We start from the raw sequence: 21,041 nt of genomic DNA on the forward strand, positions 1-21,041 counted from the left end.
GAAACTATGTCCCTCTCCTTGGTGCAATCATTTATTCTAAATATATACTTGAAACTAGTAGCATAGAAAACATGCACATTGTGGCATAGTTTAATTTGCTGTTGCCTGCTCTTGTGATAAACCTAGTGAATACTAAAGAAGACCATGTTTTCCATGTTTGTTCAATGAACCATGAACAATTAATGAACATGCACCTGTGAACACTTACAGCTTTCGGATGGTAGGCAATTAAGGTCATAGTTATAAAAACTTAGGACACTAAAGAGACCTTTCTACTGACTCTGAAAAACACCAAAAGAAAGATGCCCAGGGTCCCTGCTCATCTGCATAAATGTGCCTTAGGCATGCTCCATGGAGGCATGAGGACTGCAGATCTGGCCAGGGCAATAAATTGCAATGTCCGTACTGTGAGACGCCTAAGACAGTGCTAAAGGCAGCCAGGATGGACAGTTTATTGTCCTCGCAGTGGGAGACGACGTGTAACAACACCTGCACAGGATCGGTACATCCGAATATAACATCTGCGCGTGGCAACAACAACTTCCCGAGTTACACCAGGAATGCACAATCCCTCCATCAGTGATCAGACTGTCCAAAATGGGCTGAGAGAGGCTGGACTGAGCCTGTTGTAAGGCAGGTCCTTATCAGACATCACTGGCAACAACGTCACCTATGGGCACAAACCCACCTTTACTGGACCAGACAGGACTGGCAAAAAATGCTCCCCACTGACGAGTCACGGTTTTGTCTCACCAGGGGTGATGGTCGGACTCATGTTTATCATCAAAGGAATGAGCGTTACACTGAGGCCTGTACTCTTAAGCGGGATCGATGTGGAGGGTCCGTCATGGTCTGGGTCGGTGTGTCACCGCATCATCGGACTGAGCTTGTTGTCATTGCAGGCAATCTCAACACTGTGCATTGCAGGGAAGACCTCCTCCTCCCTCATGTGGTACCCTTCCTGCATGCTCATCCTGACATGACCCTCTGCTGTGTGGCAGCAGTGCTTAAAATTGTGTTCACATCAACTATCAGAATGGGGAAAAATGTGATCTCAGTGATTTCGACAGTGGCATGATTATTGGCGCTAGATGGTCTGGTTTGAGTATTTCTGTAACTGCTAATCTCCTGGGATTTAGAGTTTACTCTGGATGGTGCCAAAAACAAAAAACATCCAGTGAGGGGCAGTTCTGTGGACAGAAACACTATGTTGATGATGAGAGGTCAACAGAGAATGGCCAGACTGGTTTGAATTGACAAAGTCCAATAACTCTGGGACCTACAAAATATTAGGAAGGTGGTTTTAATGTTGTGTGTGTGTGTGTGTGTGTACACACCCATATACAGGATTATTATTTATATATAAAATTCTGTTTAGTTTAGAATTGTTGAACAAAGTCCAACCTATTTTAATTTGTAGATGCTTTATCTTTATTAACTGGAGGAGTTTGGAATTTAATAATAATTAAATAATTAAAATACAATAATTTATTAATATAACGCCTTTATCCAAGCTTATCGTCGAAAATCAAAGAAAGCTAATAGCGCAAGAGGAAACAGAGGCTCCTCCTTTATATGAATATTTTCACCGTGTTTCACTTGATTGTCGTGCGGTAATGATTTCTTGAGAGATCTCGAGGCGCATTGACTTTTATTTTGATAACTCCTGGACATGACTATGTTGTAGATTGCCGCACGTGGCCTCTGTTGCCACATGCACGACTCCAGCGTTCTTATTAAAAATGCTGCTGTCAATGTCCCATTTTGCAATGGAGGCCTTTAACGAAATGTTACTACAATACCCGCCGTTAATCGTCTGTGGCATCGGAGCGACGGGGGTTGCTGCAGGAGGAGCGCTGATCTACAAACTTACAACCAGGTATTGTGTCCCTGCCCATAAAAAGTCGCTGGGCTTCGCAGAACAGGCATGAGTAGCTTGCTACGACTCTGGAGTGCATTACAATTCACAAAACGCTTTCCCGATATCTCAGTAACACGCAGAATACATTTCATGTAAAAGTTATTGCAGAAGTAAATACATTTGCGCTCACGCAGACTGTGAATGCGGCGCGCGCTTTCTAAAGGGGCGCGCGAGTGTTTCCTTAATGTTTGGAGTGCATACAAACGTAAACCGATTCATAATGGAACCCATAGTTGGCATATAGCATAGCTATTATAGTTATTGTTTTTACTGTAGAATTATAACAAAAAATTGTTTAAGAGCGTATAAAAAAATATATGTATTTCTATTATAACCATGTTCCTAATAGAAATTCCCAGTATGTTGTTATATTACTATGTTATATTATATTTCTACATGTCTTAAATGTCACTACTGTCAGAAATTAGGCTTTTACCACGTATTTCCTTAAGATAGACTAAAAGCATGCATATTAATATAAGATCCCAGCTTTGGTAAGTTTTCATGCTCTAATTATATGTGAATTAATCATATTTTGTCTAGACTGCCACTTTATCTGGCAGTTGGGCTATATACCATTCATTAGGGGAAAAAAAAAACATAATTTCCTGGAATCTAGTTCCTTCAAATTTCTAACTAATAGAAAACATGTCATCACTTGTTATGGTTGTTTAATCATATTTTTTTATACATCCAATTATGTTGCCATTGTTTATATTCTCACAGAATAAATGTATCCATGTAATCAAACTGTTATCAGCTTGTAAATATTTTCATTCTACTGGTAGGTAGTCAGTCTCAAATCCCAATTAATAAAATGCATTGATTGATTGAGTAAAGTTTATTACTCGACAGGTTGAATTAAAAGCTAGAGAATACATAAATATGAATTAAATCATGTTTTTCAGCATATCGCATTGAAAGAAATGAAGCCAAAAATTAGACTGTCCGGTCAAGCTAATGAAAGTATTGCATTGCGGTTATATCCTGCTATTGATGGGTATTGATTTGTAGCACTTCTAAGACTGATCTTCACAATTCTTGTTTTAATTCTACAGGAAGAAACCATCTCATGTCAAAGTAAATTGTTGGTTCTGCAATCAGGACACAGTGGTACCATATGGGAACAGAAACTGTTGGGATTGCCCATACTGTGACCAGTATAATGGGTTTCAAGAGGTATTGATTGCATCCAAAATGATGGGAGATACAGTATATTTGTTATGTGTCAGATAATGGGCCTTATTCATAAAATGTAATTGGTCAATTTACGTATGAAGGGGTTCATAAACCATTTACACACAGGTTTGTTCTGCTCGTGTTTGATAAATAAGGACCAATGTTATGTATGAATAATATTGATTCAGTGTTTAGACATGCCATACTTTTATGTGACCAAGCATGTGAGTGCATTGGGTCTGTGGCCAGCAAATTATGTTTTGAATTTGATGTTGATATGTTTTTGATCTGTAGAATGGGGATTACAACAAACCAATTCCTGCTCAATTCATGGAGCATCTCAACCATGGAATTTCAGCTAGTGTTCCTGAGTCACCTAAAACTCTGCAGTGGGTCAACTGCCAGATGCTTTTGTGCAGGAAGTGCAACAACAACCAGGCGCTCAAGATTAAGCAGCTGGCCTCGTTCATCCCCAGGGATGATGTAGGTTTAAAACCGACCCATTTATCCACATAATTTCGAGGGATTGTGAATTGACTTTGGTATTATTGTACAGTGTACATCAACTTCTGTCATGCTATTTTTACGATTTTGAGACTAAATCGATTGTTTAAATACAACATGGAAAAGGCATTATGAATCTGTCATAAATCTACTTTTTGATGGTAGGAACATCTAAAGCTCTATCCTGCTCTTTAAACATTTTGTTTTGAGTTTACTCCAAGTTTACTACATCTTACCGTGCCTGCGATGAAAGGCACCAGCTTAATAAGTAACAAACATGCAACCAGTAACATTAAATCTGATATGTTCATCATCGTGGCAGGAAAACTATGATGAAGAGATCGAGGTGTATAAGCATCACCTTGAGCAGACCTACAAGATGTGCAGGCCATGCCAGACTGCAGTGGAGTACTACATAAAACATCAGAACCAACAGCTGCGAGCGCTGCTCTTCAATCACCAACTCAAACGTAGTCGGGATGCTGATAGGGCTTTCGTTAAGGTGATTTTCACTATATATTTGCTTCAAAGCATTAGTACAGCCAAAATGGAAAATTCTGTCTGTTTACTCACCCTCATGTGATTCCTAACTTCCATAGAACATGGACATTATAAAAACATCATGGCCACTTTTTTCATACATTGAAAGTGATTGGGGACTCGGGCTGTGAAGTTCAAATGACACAAAAAGCACCTTTAAAAGTGGGTCGTATGACTTGTGTGGTATTTTCTGAGTCCTCTGAAGTCATACGATAAATTTGTGTAAGGAACAGGACCAAAACTTGAAGTCAAGAGGGTGATTAAATAACAGTGACAATTTTTATTTTTGGCTGAAACATCCCTTTAAGACCACATTGTTTAGTTCCTGCCATTGGACTTGACTTGACATGAAAATTAGAGCAAGTTCCTCTTTTATACCACTGAAAGTCAGTTTGATTCAGTGATACTAGAGGCTTGATTAGGTGCCAAGGAATTGACACGGGATATGCACTGAATTCAGATAAGTTGCCCAGATAACTTGCAATTTTACAACAACTTGGTTTGCGTGTGTAGCATGTAAAAAGTGTGATTAATGACCAATCTGTTACTACTGTTTTCTTAAATCACAGATAGATGGATGTAAGTGAATGCCGGAGATGAGAAAAAACCTGTTTTCTGTATTTCATTGTACAGCTACTGTTGAGTCATGTTGAGGTTTAAATCAGGCTTGGCATGCAACTATTAAGTACTCCTCTGTTCCTGTATCAAGTAATCTTCCATTTTTCTTTTGGACAGAACACCTACTCCCTCTCCACACCAGCCTGGTCTATCTTGCTTCGAGTCCTTGCCTTTTTCACCTGTGCCTTCTTGGTAGCTGTTGCTTTCTCTGGATCTGGAGATCCAGAGTTGTCATTCAAGGTCACACAGCCCTTAAGGGGAGTCGCCGCCCCGCCCAATCACCCCCTTAAAAATGGCAGTGAAACCAAGGCCAATGAGAGCACCAAGATGTGGGCCGATTTTGTGGGTCTTCTACCAGAAGAGGCCGCGAAGAACGCCATGCTAGTGTGGAAGTCTGGAAGTGATAACCAGATGGCTGTGGCCTCTGTTGGTTTCCTGACTTGCATCACAGCTGTCTTAATGGCTGGACATGTCAGGTGAACCACTTAAAACTTTTTCAGTACAGTGTCTTTTCATTATTTAGCACTTCTTAGGTCAGAAACATAGAATGCTGATGCAAATGCCTGGCCAATGCATTGCACGTGCACTGTCCTGTTGTACAAACTTCTGTGTTAAGTAACCGCGGCGGTAATAAACCTCATTATTCAAGGAGGCGATAGAGAATGTATGTTAATAATCCATATGTTAAGGTGCGTTCACATTGTCACCGACAAAGCATCCAGAATTTATCATTTTTAATCAGAATTGGCAACATAAGAACATCCATTGGCGATACGACCAAGTTAAGCAGAGTTCGAGTGTTCACACTGACCGTGATTTGCAGCACTTAAGCAAATGAGTCGCACATTTTCAGTGAGAATTGGTGAGTTCCAGCAACATGTGTAAGAGCCACCTTTGGTGGTGGAACATAGTTTAGTAGAGTTCAACATTATGCAAATGAGTAGTGATGTGAAGTGAAGACTACTAAGGCTGTAAAACATTTTTTTTTATCATGGTCAAATACATTAGCATATGCTAACATAGAAAAAGATGGACTCAAAAGAGGCATTCAGAGCGAATGGCCCCTTAGATGAAGGTCTTTGCCATTGAGTCTTGCTCTCTTATCAGTGTCTCTCTGCATAAGCATTAGGTACATGCATGCATACAACTGTTTAATCAAAAACAATGCGTTACCACTGGCATTATGAAGCTTGAGTCCGTGGTTGTGCCATGGCACCAGAATAGGCTACTGTGCAAAACTTAAGTTCACACATTGTAGTGTTTCTTTTCTTGTTTTACTTTTTTAATGCAGATCTGAGAATATGAACTGTATATGAATATGAAATCTATTAAATGTATAATTTTATGCACTTTGGTTAACTGCCAGATACTGCATGTTCTTTGCAATAAAAAATAGCTATAACACGATGCTGTTTGTATTGTAACGGTGGATGTAGGGGATATTGTCATAAAAAAAAAAAAAAAAATGTTTTGAGGCTTTTTTTGTTTTTTAACCCTACCTGTCTTTAAAATTCTAATATAACTTGATTTGAAAATGTAAATTTTTATTATGTTTCTGCCATTTTGACAGCCCTTACACCTACCAATTGGAGTGGAGACTGGGATTCACCGCATATAGTTGCATGTGATACACTGATGCAGAGACAGTAGTCCATGTGAACAGAGCTTTTTATTTATAGTAGCTATAAACGTGTTTATACAAACTAACTTTGAAGATACTAGTTGACCTGAAAGAGAAAACTGACTGCTAATGCACCCCTTGTAGTGTTGCTTAATGGATTGGATTTTGATGCGTTTCGGAATGCAACAAGTTAAATCGAGCTTGCTCATAGGTGTAAGTTTCTGGCCTTAGAATGTGAATGTTACCTAAAATTAATAGCTAAATACATTTTTCGTGGTTTTTTTTTTTTCTTTTCAAGGAGGATTGATGCATTGGCCTCAGTGCTGTGGCTCTTGTTGATAGGCTTCTACCTGGCTGAGTTTTACCTGAAGACAGACATCCCAGACTGGTTGGAAATGGTCAAGTTTGGCATCATATCTGTGTGTTGTCTGGTGGGATTCACTGCTGCTGTAGCAACACGCAAATTTATGAGTCCGAGAAGAGCCAGAGGTCACAGGTTAGAATCTAAACAGTGACACTATTTTATGGGATATTTAAGAGGGGACCCTTTTGGGACATATAAGATCAAGGGTTTGATTTTTCTCAAATTGCATCTCTTCTTCCCAGCTTTCCTAACAAACGAATCCGCTTAACATAAACCTCCATGCCCTTTAAAATATCTATTACATTTTATATTGTCCTTTGAATCACCATGCTTTGATTAAAAGATGTTTAGAGTGTTTTGATTCTTGATGGTCTTGCTCAAGGCAAAGTAATAGAAAAGGAAAGTTTGTTGTGTGCTTTCTGTTTTGTAGTTTAAGTCTAGTCAAAGTGCCCCTGATTTGACATAGACCAATGACCGTAGGCCAGCAATGATGTAGGATACTAGCACATCAGTTATTTTTATCTTTGGTTTGGTACATGTTGAAATCATGGTTAAGCTGTAGGATAGCTACTGCTGTTGCATTGCAAAATTGCATTGTTCACTAATGGATGGGAATGTTGCTTGGGGGGGGAAATGGGAATATAATAAACAACCGGGCTTCCCTTGATATTTCGGTGCGCAGTCCTCAAAACTGATGTGACTAATTTCAATTCTAGTGAGACTTTTCTGGTTTAAAGCGTTACGGGAAAGTCAATTCAAACCTCTCAAACAGTAGGCAGCCTGGACATGCCAAACAGCACTGAGGAAAAGAGCAACACTGTGCTATGCGCTAATTTATTTTAGTTATACGTCACTTTTACAGAATCGCGATTTTTTTACATGAGTAAAAGTAACTTTTATATTTTGACAATGTTATAGTTTTAAATGAAATAATCTAAAGATAGAATCTATTAGACCTCATTTTATATCAACAGTGGCAGATGTAGTTAAAGTTTCAAAATGTGTTTTCAGCTAGCATTTATTTTTTTCATAAATACTTTAAGTTGTTGTTGTTATTGTTATTATTATTATTGTTATTATTATTACTGTTATTTAAGACTAGCTACGCTGACATAACCATGGTAATGAGGAGCCTTTCCTCCTGTGTAATATGTATGTTCTGTTTTGAATTATGTTTGAAATTAGGAAAGAAACCGGATGATGATAATAATGGGCTCATTAATAAATATTCTCTTTTTAAAAGGGGGAAGAAAACTTCCTGTACAGTCAGGTCCATAAATATTGGGACATCGACACCATTCTAATCTTTTTGGCTCTATACACCACCACAATGGATTTGAAATGAAACGAACAAGATGTGCTTTAACTGCAGACTTTCAGCTTTAATTTGAGGGTATTTATTAATTATTAAAAAGTGGGAGGCACATATACAAACTGTTATAATTCCTACACCGTTCACCTGATTTGGATGTAAATGCCCTCAAATTAAAGCTGAAAGTCTGCAGTTAAAGCACATCTTATTCGTTTCATTTCAAATCCATCGTGGTGGTGTATAGAGCCAAAAAATACAAACATGGCTAACAAAAGGCAATAATGGCTAACCAGTCCTTAAGAGGGAAAAAGATACAACAAAGTACAAAAACTCAATCAACAAAATCGAATCAAAGAAAAACTGAAACTGAATGTTTAAATTATAACTATTTTAAAATGACAGACTACAAATTCCTGAAGTCGAAGCTTGTCTCCTAAAGGCAAAGGAAAAGGGCAGATATTTGTTTTACCTACTTTAAAATGAGGAAGCATATAATTCAGTGGCATTGTCGAGGATTTAAGGCCCATATTGAATCTGTACATTCACAAAAAATTAATGCATATATAACAAACTACATGAGGTGAGCACAGTACTAAATCAAGGAGTTTGTTATTATTTTGAAAATGGATATGACCAGGTCGTATATGAGATATCGAAGCAGTCACTCAAGACTCACTCATTCATACTTCTTGAAATGGGAAGAGAAACCGGTTTGTGATTTATGTAAGCATTTCTTGAGTGTAAAACACATTTTAATAGAATGTCCATTTCTAAATTATATTAGACAACGTTTTAATTAAGCAAATATGTTAATGGACATTTTTAAAAAGGTTTCTCCTGGAATAATTTTTCAATAATTTTCATATATTAAACTGAAAGATTGTATATAATTGTTGTTATTACTATTATGTATATTTTTGTATATTGATTTATTTTTAAGACAAAATTGTAAAATTATTGTAAACTATGTTTAAATTGAATTTTTGCCATGAATATAGCCATTGATGCTGATATGGCATCAAATTATAAATAAATAATGGCACTAATTTGTTTGTCAAATGACCCCAAGGTTTTTGACATACTTTTGAATGTTGGAGGAAAGAGAACCTAACTGTTGCAGGGCAGGAAGGGGTCTGGAAGAACTTTAAAAAAAAATAACTTCTGTTTTACCTTTTCCTTTTGCCTTTGCAAAAATGGTTTGCCATCCAATGTTGGATGTCCTCTTGACATTTGAAAAGCACTTCAAAAGGGCAGCTACTGTCTGGTCTGACAGGTAAATACAATTTTGAATCGTCAGCATATCAATGATAAGAAATATTATATTTCTGAAAAACAGAACCTAGGGGGAGCATATAGAGTGAGAATAGTAAAGGGCCCAAAATGGATTCCTGGGGCACACCACAAGGAAAGGGAAAGGGCTGATGTAGAGGTAAAAATTCCTTATGCTCACAGAGAACGTCCTCTCTCTCTCTCTAGTAAGAGTTCAACCACTCCAGGGCCACACCCTGAATGCCAACCACACTCCAAACGATTTGACAAAATAGTATGATCAATAGAATCGATTACAGCACTAAGATCCAATAAAACCAACACTGCATTTGAGTCCAGTGAAAGTAAAATATCATTAGTGACCTTCAACAGTGCGGATTCTGTACTATGTAAAGGTCTGAATCTGGACTGGAGCATGTCTAAAATATTAAAATAATTCAGATAAAAATATAGCTGAATTGTCTAAGAATAGACTATTCTCTCCAAGAGATATGACGTAAAAGGCAATTTGGAAATAGATCTGTCGTTATTGAGCACAGTTGGATCGAGATTGGTAGAGGCATTAAGAAGAGGGTGAACAACTGCATGTTTAAAACTAGTAGGAAATACTCAAACTGTGAGCTCAAATGTGACAGCTAGCATAAATAGCTCTCTAGTTAATGAAGACATCTTTGAACAGACGTGCAGGAATAACATCTGTAGTACAACTTGAACACTTCACCTTTTAAAACTAAATCAATGAGCTGGGCCAAAGAGACTGCTTGAAAACAAGTTAAATAACTGAATGGTGGATATTCCTGTGGTGGATACAATTTGAAAGGCTTAATGGTAGTCTTGGATTTTATTATCAAATTATAGAAAGTTCTCACCGGTATCAAGAGATGCATTGAGACAGGCAACTGAAGTAGGGTTTAGCACCAAATCAATCGATAGTCTTAAAATAGTACTTTTGGACATGTTTGAATTTTCTGAAATAAATTTTTAGAGGAACTTTGATTTAGCCTCTTTCACTGATCTTTGATTACTGATTAGAAATGCCTTTTAATAAATCAGATATTGTATATACAATGCTTATTATATAACATATGTACTAAAATGTTATCTATCCATTACATACTACTTAGTATCTTGAAGTCTAATTCGAAATGGGGATATTTTCAAAACGTCACCTGCTTGTAATTTGTCTTTTATATATTGTATTCTTGTTGTCTTACGTGCGTATGATGGCATGTGAAAGAATGACTATAGATTGTATGTTTTTCTAGATTTACATTACTGTAATCCTCAACTATATGCATTCAGCATATAGAGTACTTACTGATGTGACATTTACTGTATGCAACTTCCTCAATCTTAAGTCTGTATATCTCAAGTCACATTTTCTCAGATATGTATCACCTTGTACAAATGTTGTACTTAAGAGCGACCCAAAAGTATGTTCACCTTAGACAAACTATAGGCTGTCAACATATACTACAGACTGTGCCCTGGCCTATAGGTACGCTTTTTAGTTTAAATATTTATACATTTTGTATTACCAAAAGGTGTGTTAATGCACTATTTAACATTTTAAAATCCATTGATTAGCAGTAAAGTGGCTAATCATTAGTGTTAACATTTCATATACAGTATAATGGTTAATTTCCCTTTCCTTTATAGTATTTGACTGTTGGCATCCTTAATCTTGAATATATATATATATATATATATGTTTATAGTTTGCCTCCCAAATGCTATTTTTATTTATTTTTTGGTAAATAGGCCTTTGGGTCTAGAATTGACATTGATGTAAGTGTCTCAATCATGTATGCTGGTTAACCAGCCAAAGCTTTATTTGTATTATTGTAAGGATACTTGGTCCTTTCATTGACTACCAATTCCCTCTTAACAGGCTTGAGTAAATTGCTGCCTTTCGCTCACATTTCACCTTGTGTCCTCCTTTTTGGTGTAAGTTTGCAGTTATCTTGAGATCCACAGGTTTCATATGATAGCAAATGTGAGCAGATAAGTGGAGTTGAAAACAACAATGAGGATTTATTGTGATTGGACACATTAAACATTGTGTCAGAAGGTACATGCCATGGTGATGTCAAAGATTGATTGGAAAGTTTTGTAATTTGGTATCTCTTGTCCAAATTCCAGTTTCTCTGCCTGATTTGGACCTTGCAATTATAAAGCTGAGGTAAGCAATTATAATACCCTAAAACTATAAGAAACTAAGATCTCAAATGAATAGGAATTTGCCCGTTTTCATACTAAATTTGTAGTGATCAGAAGCCACAATGTGTTTTTTAGCTTTATGGTTCTTTATTGCTTTTCCTTTGTTTTAGGACCAGAACATGGTCAAATTTGAATGCAGAATAACATTCTAAAATAATTGGTTTCATTCTCATCAACCATTTGTGCCTTTTTATTATTAAAAGAGCTAAGACATTAGTGTTGCTATTGTCTCTCTGGTACAACTGATAAAGATTAAGACTTTTGAATGACCCCAAAGTTGTGAAAGTCAAACAACTGCATTGTTAAATTATGTGAAACCGTTTCTGTCCAGAAGAATAAGCTTGGATTTGTTAAGTGTTTTGGAGAGTTGTGTTTTGAGTAAAGGAGCATGTTTGAGTAATTTCGGTTGTCTGCTTGGGTTGTTGAATTTTATACCTGTATTATTTAACCTAGTTACAAAAAGTGAAATTAAAATGGGAATTGTGAGTGCCGTTTCTTTCTAAAATATCTCTGGTCATTTCGATGTAGGTGTTGCATTGAAGTTTGAGATGGAAGCTATTGTGCTTTTGTATAGGCTATTAGAGAAACTTAACCCAATAAATGTGTATGACATGCAGTAGCAACACTGTCTTTACTGAGCAAATGGAGGTGGATTGCAATCTATTCGTGGCATTGGATTTCATAAGTTAGCAAATTTGCTATATAAAATTTTGATGTTACTTGTGTCAAATTACCTTGGAGTGCAATATTTACATTTCTGTCTGCAATGTGGAAATCATTGGCCTACATCACTATGGTCTACTAGATTGTAGTCTATCATTAGTTCTTCATGGGAACAATGATCGGATTTAGTAGTCAGGCAATCAGTAACCCACTTAGTTTGTATTCAGCAGAAGAAAGTCATACACCTCTGGTAGGGCATGAGAGAGAGAGAGTCAATAATGAGAATTAATTTTTGTGTGAACTATCCCTTTAATGACATGGAAATCTGTGGAGTTTTCAACAGAATTCTGTGGAGGCAGATTCTGTTACAGGTCTAGCAATCAGTAATCAATCTATTCACAGAGGAGTTAACTGCTTTCATTACAACAGAAAACAATGTTTCACCAAAATAATAACTGAAAGTGATTTATGTGATCTGCCCAGTAAAACTCAGCGGTGGATGGACTATTCTTGGTGTGTTTCAGGTATCTGTCTGGCTTTTCGTCTGAGCTATACTACAGCAGTCACTCTTCTCTGTCTGCACCTGTGTCTGGATCCTCTAACTTCATCCCCATGCCGCCTCCAAACCTGTCACAGCTGCTCATCCGCCAGCAAAGCCACAGAACACGAAAGGTCCCTCCCTCCTCGTTGCCTGGCCGACTCAACAGGGCCCTCTCTTTGGGAACGATCCCCTCCCTAGCACGAGCAGGTGAGTGCATGTTAAGAGTACTTCACATAGTATGCTTGTCTTTGTGTATGTGTGTGTCTGGTGTGGGGTTGAATGAGAGAAAATCTAAGAGAATGAAACTGTGAAAATGTTCATCTTTAGCCAATGTTGGAACACAAGTATGTATGCGAGTTTGTGTACCATATCTATTGTTATTAGGTTTAAAAACTCTTTACCTCATATTTGTGTGAAATCATATTTAATGGTGATTCATGTGGTATTTCATTTAATATTGATTAAACGGACAAGTGTGACTTATTTGTAAAAAAAAAAAAATTACATGTTAATTATGTTACCTGTTAGTTAGATAAAAACTGTAAAAGGTACTTTAGGATAAGGGGTCGACATTTCCAATGAAAATGGCCTTCCTGAGAAATAGAGGCTGTAGAATGAGAAACCCTCATTTGCGAGGCCCCAAGTGCTGTTTTGTGGAACCAGTACAGAGGTGCATGATGGGAAAGATAGGGGTCACTGAATGGAATGAGTAACTCTGCTCACTCTTCACTTCACCCCAGACGGTGCCGCACCTAGCAAGGGAATGTTGCCAGATGCCAAAGAAAACTGCAATGTGTGATTTAAGAAATAGTCTGTGAGGTGTCTCCAGCTACCTGCACGGTACTGGGATTTTCCCTCCACTGATGGCCTTTGAGTTACAGGAAATTACTTCTGTACATTATTTTATCCTCAGATGTTGGAGAATGTCAGTTTCATCTTATTCCATTTATTTATACAACAAATACACTTTCACTTATTTACCTTTTTGATTTGCTGTTTTTATGAATTTATTATCATTTAAATACTGTATGACTTTATTTTGTGGAACAAGATGTTACGCAGAATGTCAGTTTCAGTCACAATTTTATTAAATTAAAATAAGATGCAATGAAATTTAAGTGTGACTGAGGCTAACATTCTGTCTAACATATTTTTGGTTCCCCTGAAGAAAGTAATAAGGTTTTGGAACAACATGAGGGAACATGATGGTTTTCTAATTTTTAGGAACTATCTCTTCAACCATCTGTGGACTGCATTTGCAGTTAAACTACTAGCATAACATACTTCTCAAAAGGTCTTGCAGGGATAACATTTATGTACGTTTGCCATTGTTTTTAAATTTGAACTTTCATATGGGACATAGGAAGACACGTAGGCTTTTTAAATCCAGGGATCAGGATGGTGTCATTACTAGTGTTTAAATGACTGTTGTGAGATGGTAGAAGTATCATGGTTTGTTTCATGTTTGGATCTTCAGATGAGACCAGATGAGATGGGGAAACTTTAGCCACCTTTAATCAGATGCAGAGGCTCGGCAGGTGGGATCAAAAGGCTGAAGCCTGGTCTTTGCCACTGCCTTTAGCTCTTTATTTAAACACACACATATCAGAGAATCTCAGTGTGTTCTATTTATTTTCCACCATATAGACCTTATTACTTTCTATAGATATGGGAACATTCACAATTTGGTCTTCAATTCTACACTAGGAAATGCTGTATCAGTCAAAGGTTTGGACACACTTGACTGCATGTGCTTTACAATTTCTAAACATAATTTGATCTAAAGGCACTAAATGCTCAAATATAAATTCTGCCTACATATGAAATTCTTTTCCAAATCAACATTTAGTTAATGAGTTGGTAGTAAAGCAAAAGTAGTAAACAAGTGTCAAACATGGATGCCCCAGAGTGTGCAGAGCAAAAGTAGGCAAACAATATAGACAAATTGTGCCTAATTGGAAGAAGCCAAAATATAAGCTAGTTTAGGTTTTTTTTTTTGGTCTTTTGATTAATATACATTCTCATTCTATTTTTCATTTGATAGTTTTAATGAATTCTAAAATGTGGGAAATTGTAATTAAGAATGAGTGTCCAAATTTTGATTGGTAGTATCTTCAGTAACAGAGCATCCACTGAGATCATTTGCAGCAGGCTCTGTTCAACAGAAATATTAACATATCTCTCATCTCCCTGCCTGCTCGCGATAACACTTCCACAAAAGTTACTGAAAAGGCTTTCATGTGAACACTGCTGTGTACCTACTCCATCATATATCTTTACCCATTCTGTCTGTTATGTTGATTATTTGATTGGAAAGCTCCAATATACTGTTGCAGCTGTGTTGGCTCCACAGAGACATTCTTGGAATGAAAGTATGAAAATGAGAAATGACTCTACTCTGCAGCTGGATACTTGTTTTTAAGTTCCAAGGAATATCTATTAACCTTTTTGTGGGACAGCAGCTTTCACATTCTGTGAAAGTTGGCTATCCATTGAAACATTTAAAATATAAAAAATGTATGTTTTAAACTAGATGTAGATGCCATCTGTTATCTGAACAACGCAAGACAGAAGGGGCGGCAGGAGTGAATGGGGAAACCTGTTTGATCCTGCTGTGCATAGAATTTTCCGGATTCAATAAAAGTTAAGCTCAGTCGACAACAACATTATCCATTAAAATGGTTATCATTTTGACTTGCCTCTCCTTTTTCTTTTAAAAAATTCAAAAATCTGGGTTTCTCTGAGACATTTACAATGAAAGTGAAGGGGGCCAATCCATAAACGTTCAAATACTCACTGTTTCAGAAGTATATTTACAAGACATAAACAATATGTGTGTAATTAATTTAGTGTGATAAATCACTTGCAAACCTTTTTGGTTTGTCATGGCAATGAAGTTGTAAAATTGGCTATAACTTTACAATGTCAACAAACCCTAATTTACTGTAACAATTATGATTTTAAATAACGTTACATATCAAATAATACATGAATTTTAAGAATGAAGTCCTTTTAAAAAAGGTTTTCACATTTCAGCCTTTAAACCTCCAATAATTGGCCCCCTTTACTTCCAATGTAAGAGCCTCACTGTACCCTAATTTTTTTCTCGCACCTTTTCTCCCCAATTTGGAATTCCCAATGCGCTCTTAAGTCCTTGTGGACACATCTGATCACGTAGCTTGTTGAGCGCATTACCCCAGAGACATGGCACATGTGGAGGCCTCCCGCTATTCTCCGCGGCATAAATGCACAACTCACCACACACCCTTCGAGAGCGAGAACCACATTATAGCGATCACGAGGAGGTTACCTCATGTGACTCTACCCTCCCTAGCAACCGGGACAATTTGGTTGCTTAGGAGACCTGGCTGGGGTCTCCAGGGGTGGCAGTAATTTATTTTCACTCTGAGCTACCCAGGTCCCCAATTTTTACTTTTTAAAGAAAAGTATGGACGAATTGAAATAATTGTTGTGGTAATCAACATAATGCCGCAAATGCTGGAATATTCCTTTGAGTTCTCCATTCTGTTTAATCTAGGTTTTCCCATGCTCCTTAAAGTCCTTGAAAGTACTGGAATTCAGACGTATAGATTTAAGGACTGGAAAGTCTGTGAAAATAGACTTTGGCCCTTGAAAGTGCTTCAATTAGGGCTGAAAAATGGGCTGAACAATTGCTCAGAATAAAATGGAATGACATGTGATATGAAAAATTATATTCTCAGCCTATTATTATTATTCTACAAAATATATTTCTGTAATAATTTCTTAAGTTATTATTGGATTGCAAAAATTAACAGATGCACATTGCATTCATACCCTTCCATGTTTCGCTGTATTTGTTTTATTAATTCTGATGCTGTTTAACCAGAGAGTGCTCTGCAGCCTGAGAACCAGATACAGCCAGAGAGGAAAAAGTTGCAGCACACAGTCCAGACACTCCAAACTTTCCAATAATGTCAAAATAATGCAGAAAGCGAAGTACTACAGAATTATTGAAAAATACTAATGTATAAAACAGAATCAATGTTGTGGTGAAGTAAAGGGGAGCTGGCGTTCCACAGTAGCAACATTTGGATGAAAAGGGAAATGCTCAGCATTATTTCCTTCAATTATAATGCATACCTTAGTTCTATTAAAGAAGCAGGTGATCTATATAAGCACAAACTCTGAAAGAGGCATTTCTCTGTGAGATCAGAATATTCCGGGTTCAATACAAGTTGAGCTAAATCGACAGCATTTGTGGTTCCAGTGAGGCACTTACAATAGAAGTGAATGGGGCAAATTTTTGGGGTGTTTAAAGGTAGAAATGTGAAGCTTATAATTTTATAAAAGCACAAATGTATTCTTCTGTTAAAATTAATGTATAATTTGAGCTGTAAAGTTGTTTAATTTTTACAGTCGTTTTAGGGTTTGTTGACATTACATCGTCATGGCAACTAAGTTGTAATATTGGCTGTAACTTTACACAGAGAAGGTTAGTAAGTGATTTTTATCACACTAAAATATACTAGAATATTTTAGCGTTTACCGATTGGCCCAGATTTGTGTTTTTTTTTTTTTTTTTTGTTTTTTTTTTTTGAGAATGAGGGGTAAGACAAAATACATTTGTGTTCATATTATGCCACATATGCTGTTTGAGCTGAACTATTTTTTTTTTTTTTGTTGATGTTTTCATGCTCATTTCTTTATTGTCAGTAAGCACGTTTAATACCTTTTACTTGATGCACAAGCTGAATTATCAGATGTTTATTAATCATTGTAATAATTGCCTAAATATTCAGTTAATCATTCAAATAATTTATTAGTCAAGTATCAAAATAAGCTGTTGTGGATTTTTCCTGGATATACCTTATATTGTTTTTCTGAATTGTTCTCTTATTTGTAGATTCAGGCTTCCTGTTCAGTGGAAGTAAACCTTCACAATACAAAGGCAATCCACCTTCAGGTAACTCAAAAGGATTAAATGAAGACCTTTTTTTTTTTCCCCCATCCTGACATAAATCAGATTTGTAATAATGCTACTACAGGTTTGTAGTAAATTTATCAAATTACTCATAAATTTCTTTTGTCTTTCAAATAGACTACTTCCTAAAATCTGGAAGCCAACCCTCCTCTCCTGGACCGTCTCCAACCCCTTCTGTGGCTAGTTCAGTCACCTCCACCTCCAGCTCTGCCAGGCAGCGTCGGCCCCTCATTAGCCCAGCGAGACTCCACATCAGTGGGCAAAGGCTGCAGCTCTTTTCCTCTCCTCTGGAGCCTTTAAGTTTTCCCTCACCGCCTCCCTTTCTGTCTGAGCAAAGCCATGTGCAGAGCGGAGGATTTTTGCCTGATGTTCCACACATTCATTCACTCAATCAAGGTATATAGCACTTATAGATTTAACTACTTTTCAAGTAACCTTAATGAAGAAAGAGTCTCGGTGTGTCAGTATTTATTAGTTCTTATAATGTTAACAGTGCGTTTCAAATTCCAATAATCAATTTACCTGTACATGATTATTTTTATAAATAATATTTTATTTTATTTTTACAGCTATTATACTACCAAGATTGTTCTGTGAATGTTTAGCCAAATCATATATAAGTTAATTTTGCTGAATCAAATAACTTATTATATTACAAATGTATGAAATGTAATGGTTTATTATTACAGATGATGTGAATGTTTCAAATTACCTGTACATATTTCAAAATTGTATATTATACTACGAAGATGAATATGAAAGTTGAGTCTGCAGGCTAACCTTTGTATGTTCTATTTTGTTCATAATGTTCACTATGATTTTATATAATTTTGCACCCAGGTTCACTGATTGATGAAGGCAGTGAATTTGAGCATGTGGAGAAGAGAAAGGGCAGCTCCTCTGTGTCTTCAAACTGCCAAGTAGACACAACCACTGGAAATGGATGTGACCGCAAGTCTGAATGGAAGGGTAAGAGCCTGATGTGTCAGAATAGCAGCATTTAGACAGTCCAAAACAAAGTTTTTGCAGGTTCACAAACACACTCTTCAAACTACGCAAACTAGATTTTGTACATTGTACAATATGGGTCAGACTGCCATTCAAAGCACAACGCGAGTATGTATTGTATTGTATTCTCAGCATTGCCACAAGGGGTGCTATACAAGATTATATATACTGTGCGCTGCTTCCATGAGTTTTCTCTTTCAAGTTAACTACTGTCATGGCGGACCAACAGTTGGAAGAGGATATTGCTGCATAAAGTCAATATATTTATAGCAACTTACTTGAATAATAAAAAATGCTGTTTAATGGCACATACTTTGGAAGTTAGCTCTATTGCCCCCTTACCAGTAACAAGAATGCATGTTATGCTCAACCAGACCACACTTTGGGCAGGCACTCCCATCTGCACACGCATACATGAGTAAAGTATGTTTCTGACTCTTTATTTTGTTTTTTTGTTATTTGCACAGGTTTCTTGGGCCTGTCCCTTTGGCCTGGTCTACTGTTCACAAGCCTGACTATCAACCTAACCTTCATCTGCTTCTATTTATATTACAATTGGAGATGAAAATGTGGGTCAGGAGTCAGAGTTCAAACTCATCTGTGATGTATGCTGATCTTTATACCCTGTGTACTCTGTAAATCTGGGTTCTTTAACAGGAAATACATGGGGAACATTGGTCTTGTGTGATGATTTCAACCATTTTTTGCTGCTGATGCTGCTGTTTCTGAGTTACAAAGTTTCCTTACTGGCTTTTTGCCTGGTCATGTAATGAGACAACCTTGTTCTCTTAACTTAAGCTCTGTTAATACAGAGATTCTCCATTTATGCAGCAAAGTACGGTGTGAGCTTTGTAAAACATGTTTGTGCATGTTCAATCATCATTTGTTTGTACTTTTAAACACTGGATGTGTACGAGAACGAATGAGCATGCTGTGTTTATTTAATATAATGATGTTTGCTGGACACGTGGTATATCTTTATTAAACATACTTCTGGCTGTTCTTTGCCAGGTACTGGTGTACATGAGTATTTTTGTATATCCTGCTTCCTCCAAGGATAATGCCATTTTCTCAATTTAAATATTTGTGTTGATCTACCTATGTCAACAACCATGACACTGAAAAGTATTGAGTTATAAAATATCCATAGAGCAGATTCCTATTTTATTCATTCAGGCTTTGTTTTATGATATAAAACCGGATTACAGGATATAAAATTGTTTCAATTACCAGATTGAAATAAATCTTCATTGTAACAGTTATATGATGTTTTGTTGTCTTCTGTGTGGCATATACTGCTTCAATGAAATATTACATGCAAAAATGATCATTTAAACTCAAAGCTGAGTGTATTGATGTAGCAACCATCTTATTTAAATTGTTTCTTTTTGTGTGTCTTTCATTTGTTAAACTGTGTGTTTCAAGGTAAAAGATCATGTATTGTTAATGTCATGAAAGAACTGTGTACATAAAATAAATGTGCCATCTTAATGTGATATTAATATTCCTATTAACATTGCTGACTATCTGTACTTTGTTTTCACTAGAAGTAACTGGAAGAAAACTAGATGACTTGTATTCAGAAATTCTTAATATATTTGATGGAAATTTTAGTTGCTTTCTTGGTGAAAAGATGGTTCTGAATGGCTTTACACATCTTTATAATTGTCATTGTGGAAAAATTGTTTGAAGTTATTATATTGCTATGTACTTGGAGACATTCTCCTGTTCTTGCAGGTTGCCCTTTTAAATTTGTCGATTGCCTGACAGGTTCTACATAAGCAACATTTATAAAAAACACTAATATTTTTATATTTTTTGGTGATGTGTGACACATCATTGAAAGTGAACTATGAAAACTACTCCAGAGTTCCAAATGTTTATCTTTCTGTATCACTGGTTCAGTGTAGACAGTCTGTCTCCTGAGAGTCAATGATAAGAATCTCTGCTCTCTCAGCATTGTACATAAGTGATCAAATGCTTCTTGCTGTAAGAATGTTTTATGTTACTTTAGGATACATTCATGCAAAGAGAATATTACTTGTGGTCAAAGTATTGAATCTAGATCTACCGCAGTGGATTAGCTGAATTCTCAAACAAAACTACAATGTTACACTGGTGTGCAAAGGGTGAGCAGATCTGTCAGAGCAATTGTGAAAAACAAGTCACTGAAAAAGAAAGTTAATGCAATACATAGCAGTAACATTAGATTTCAGTGGCAATTTATATATATTTTTTTCATGCTACTCAATAAAATAAATGAATACTGTTGTTAGATTAAATTGCATCATTAGATGAACCTGTTAATATTATGTTCT

The 21,041-nt window shown here is 36.5% G+C and overlaps 1 protein-coding gene across 2 annotated transcripts; it reads left to right on the forward strand.

The window, feature by feature from the left end:
• Positions 1-1,444: 1,444 nt before the first annotated feature.
• On the forward strand, positions 1,445-21,041 carry LOC127618365 (transmembrane protein 201-like). 2 transcript variants are annotated; one of them, XM_052090754.1, is made up of 11 exons: positions 1,445-1,879; positions 2,980-3,100; positions 3,395-3,583; positions 3,927-4,106; positions 4,880-5,238; positions 6,682-6,879; positions 12,736-12,959; positions 17,638-17,697; positions 17,833-18,111; positions 18,556-18,684; positions 19,191-21,038. In XM_052090754.1, the coding sequence occupies exons 1-11, from the start codon at positions 1,743-1,745 to the stop codon at positions 19,286-19,288; spliced, it is 1,974 nt and encodes a 657-aa protein (XP_051946714.1). In that variant the 5' UTR covers positions 1,445-1,742; the 3' UTR covers positions 19,289-21,038. The 2 variants fall into 2 exon arrangements, with proteins under 2 accessions (XP_051946714.1, XP_051946715.1); XM_052090755.1 differs by lacking the exon at positions 6,682-6,879 and having other exon boundaries at positions 19,191-21,041.

This window comes from Xyrauchen texanus, chromosome 25 (assembly GCF_025860055.1).
Source record: "Xyrauchen texanus isolate HMW12.3.18 chromosome 25, RBS_HiC_50CHRs, whole genome shotgun sequence".
Lineage (NCBI taxonomy): Eukaryota > Metazoa > Chordata > Actinopteri > Cypriniformes > Catostomidae > Xyrauchen > Xyrauchen texanus.

Coding starts and splice junctions, on each gene's coding strand:
- LOC127618365 (XM_052090754.1), top strand. CDS start 1,743: ATGCTGCTGTCAATGTCCCATTTTGCAATGGAGGCCTTTAACGAAATG. Junction 1,880..2,979: donor ATCTACAAACTTACAACCAG/GTATTGTGTCCC, acceptor TTAATTCTACAG/GAAGAAACCATCTCATGTCA. Junction 18,685..19,190: donor CCGCAAGTCTGAATGGAAGG/GTAAGAGCCTGA, acceptor TTATTTGCACAG/GTTTCTTGGGCCTGTCCCTT.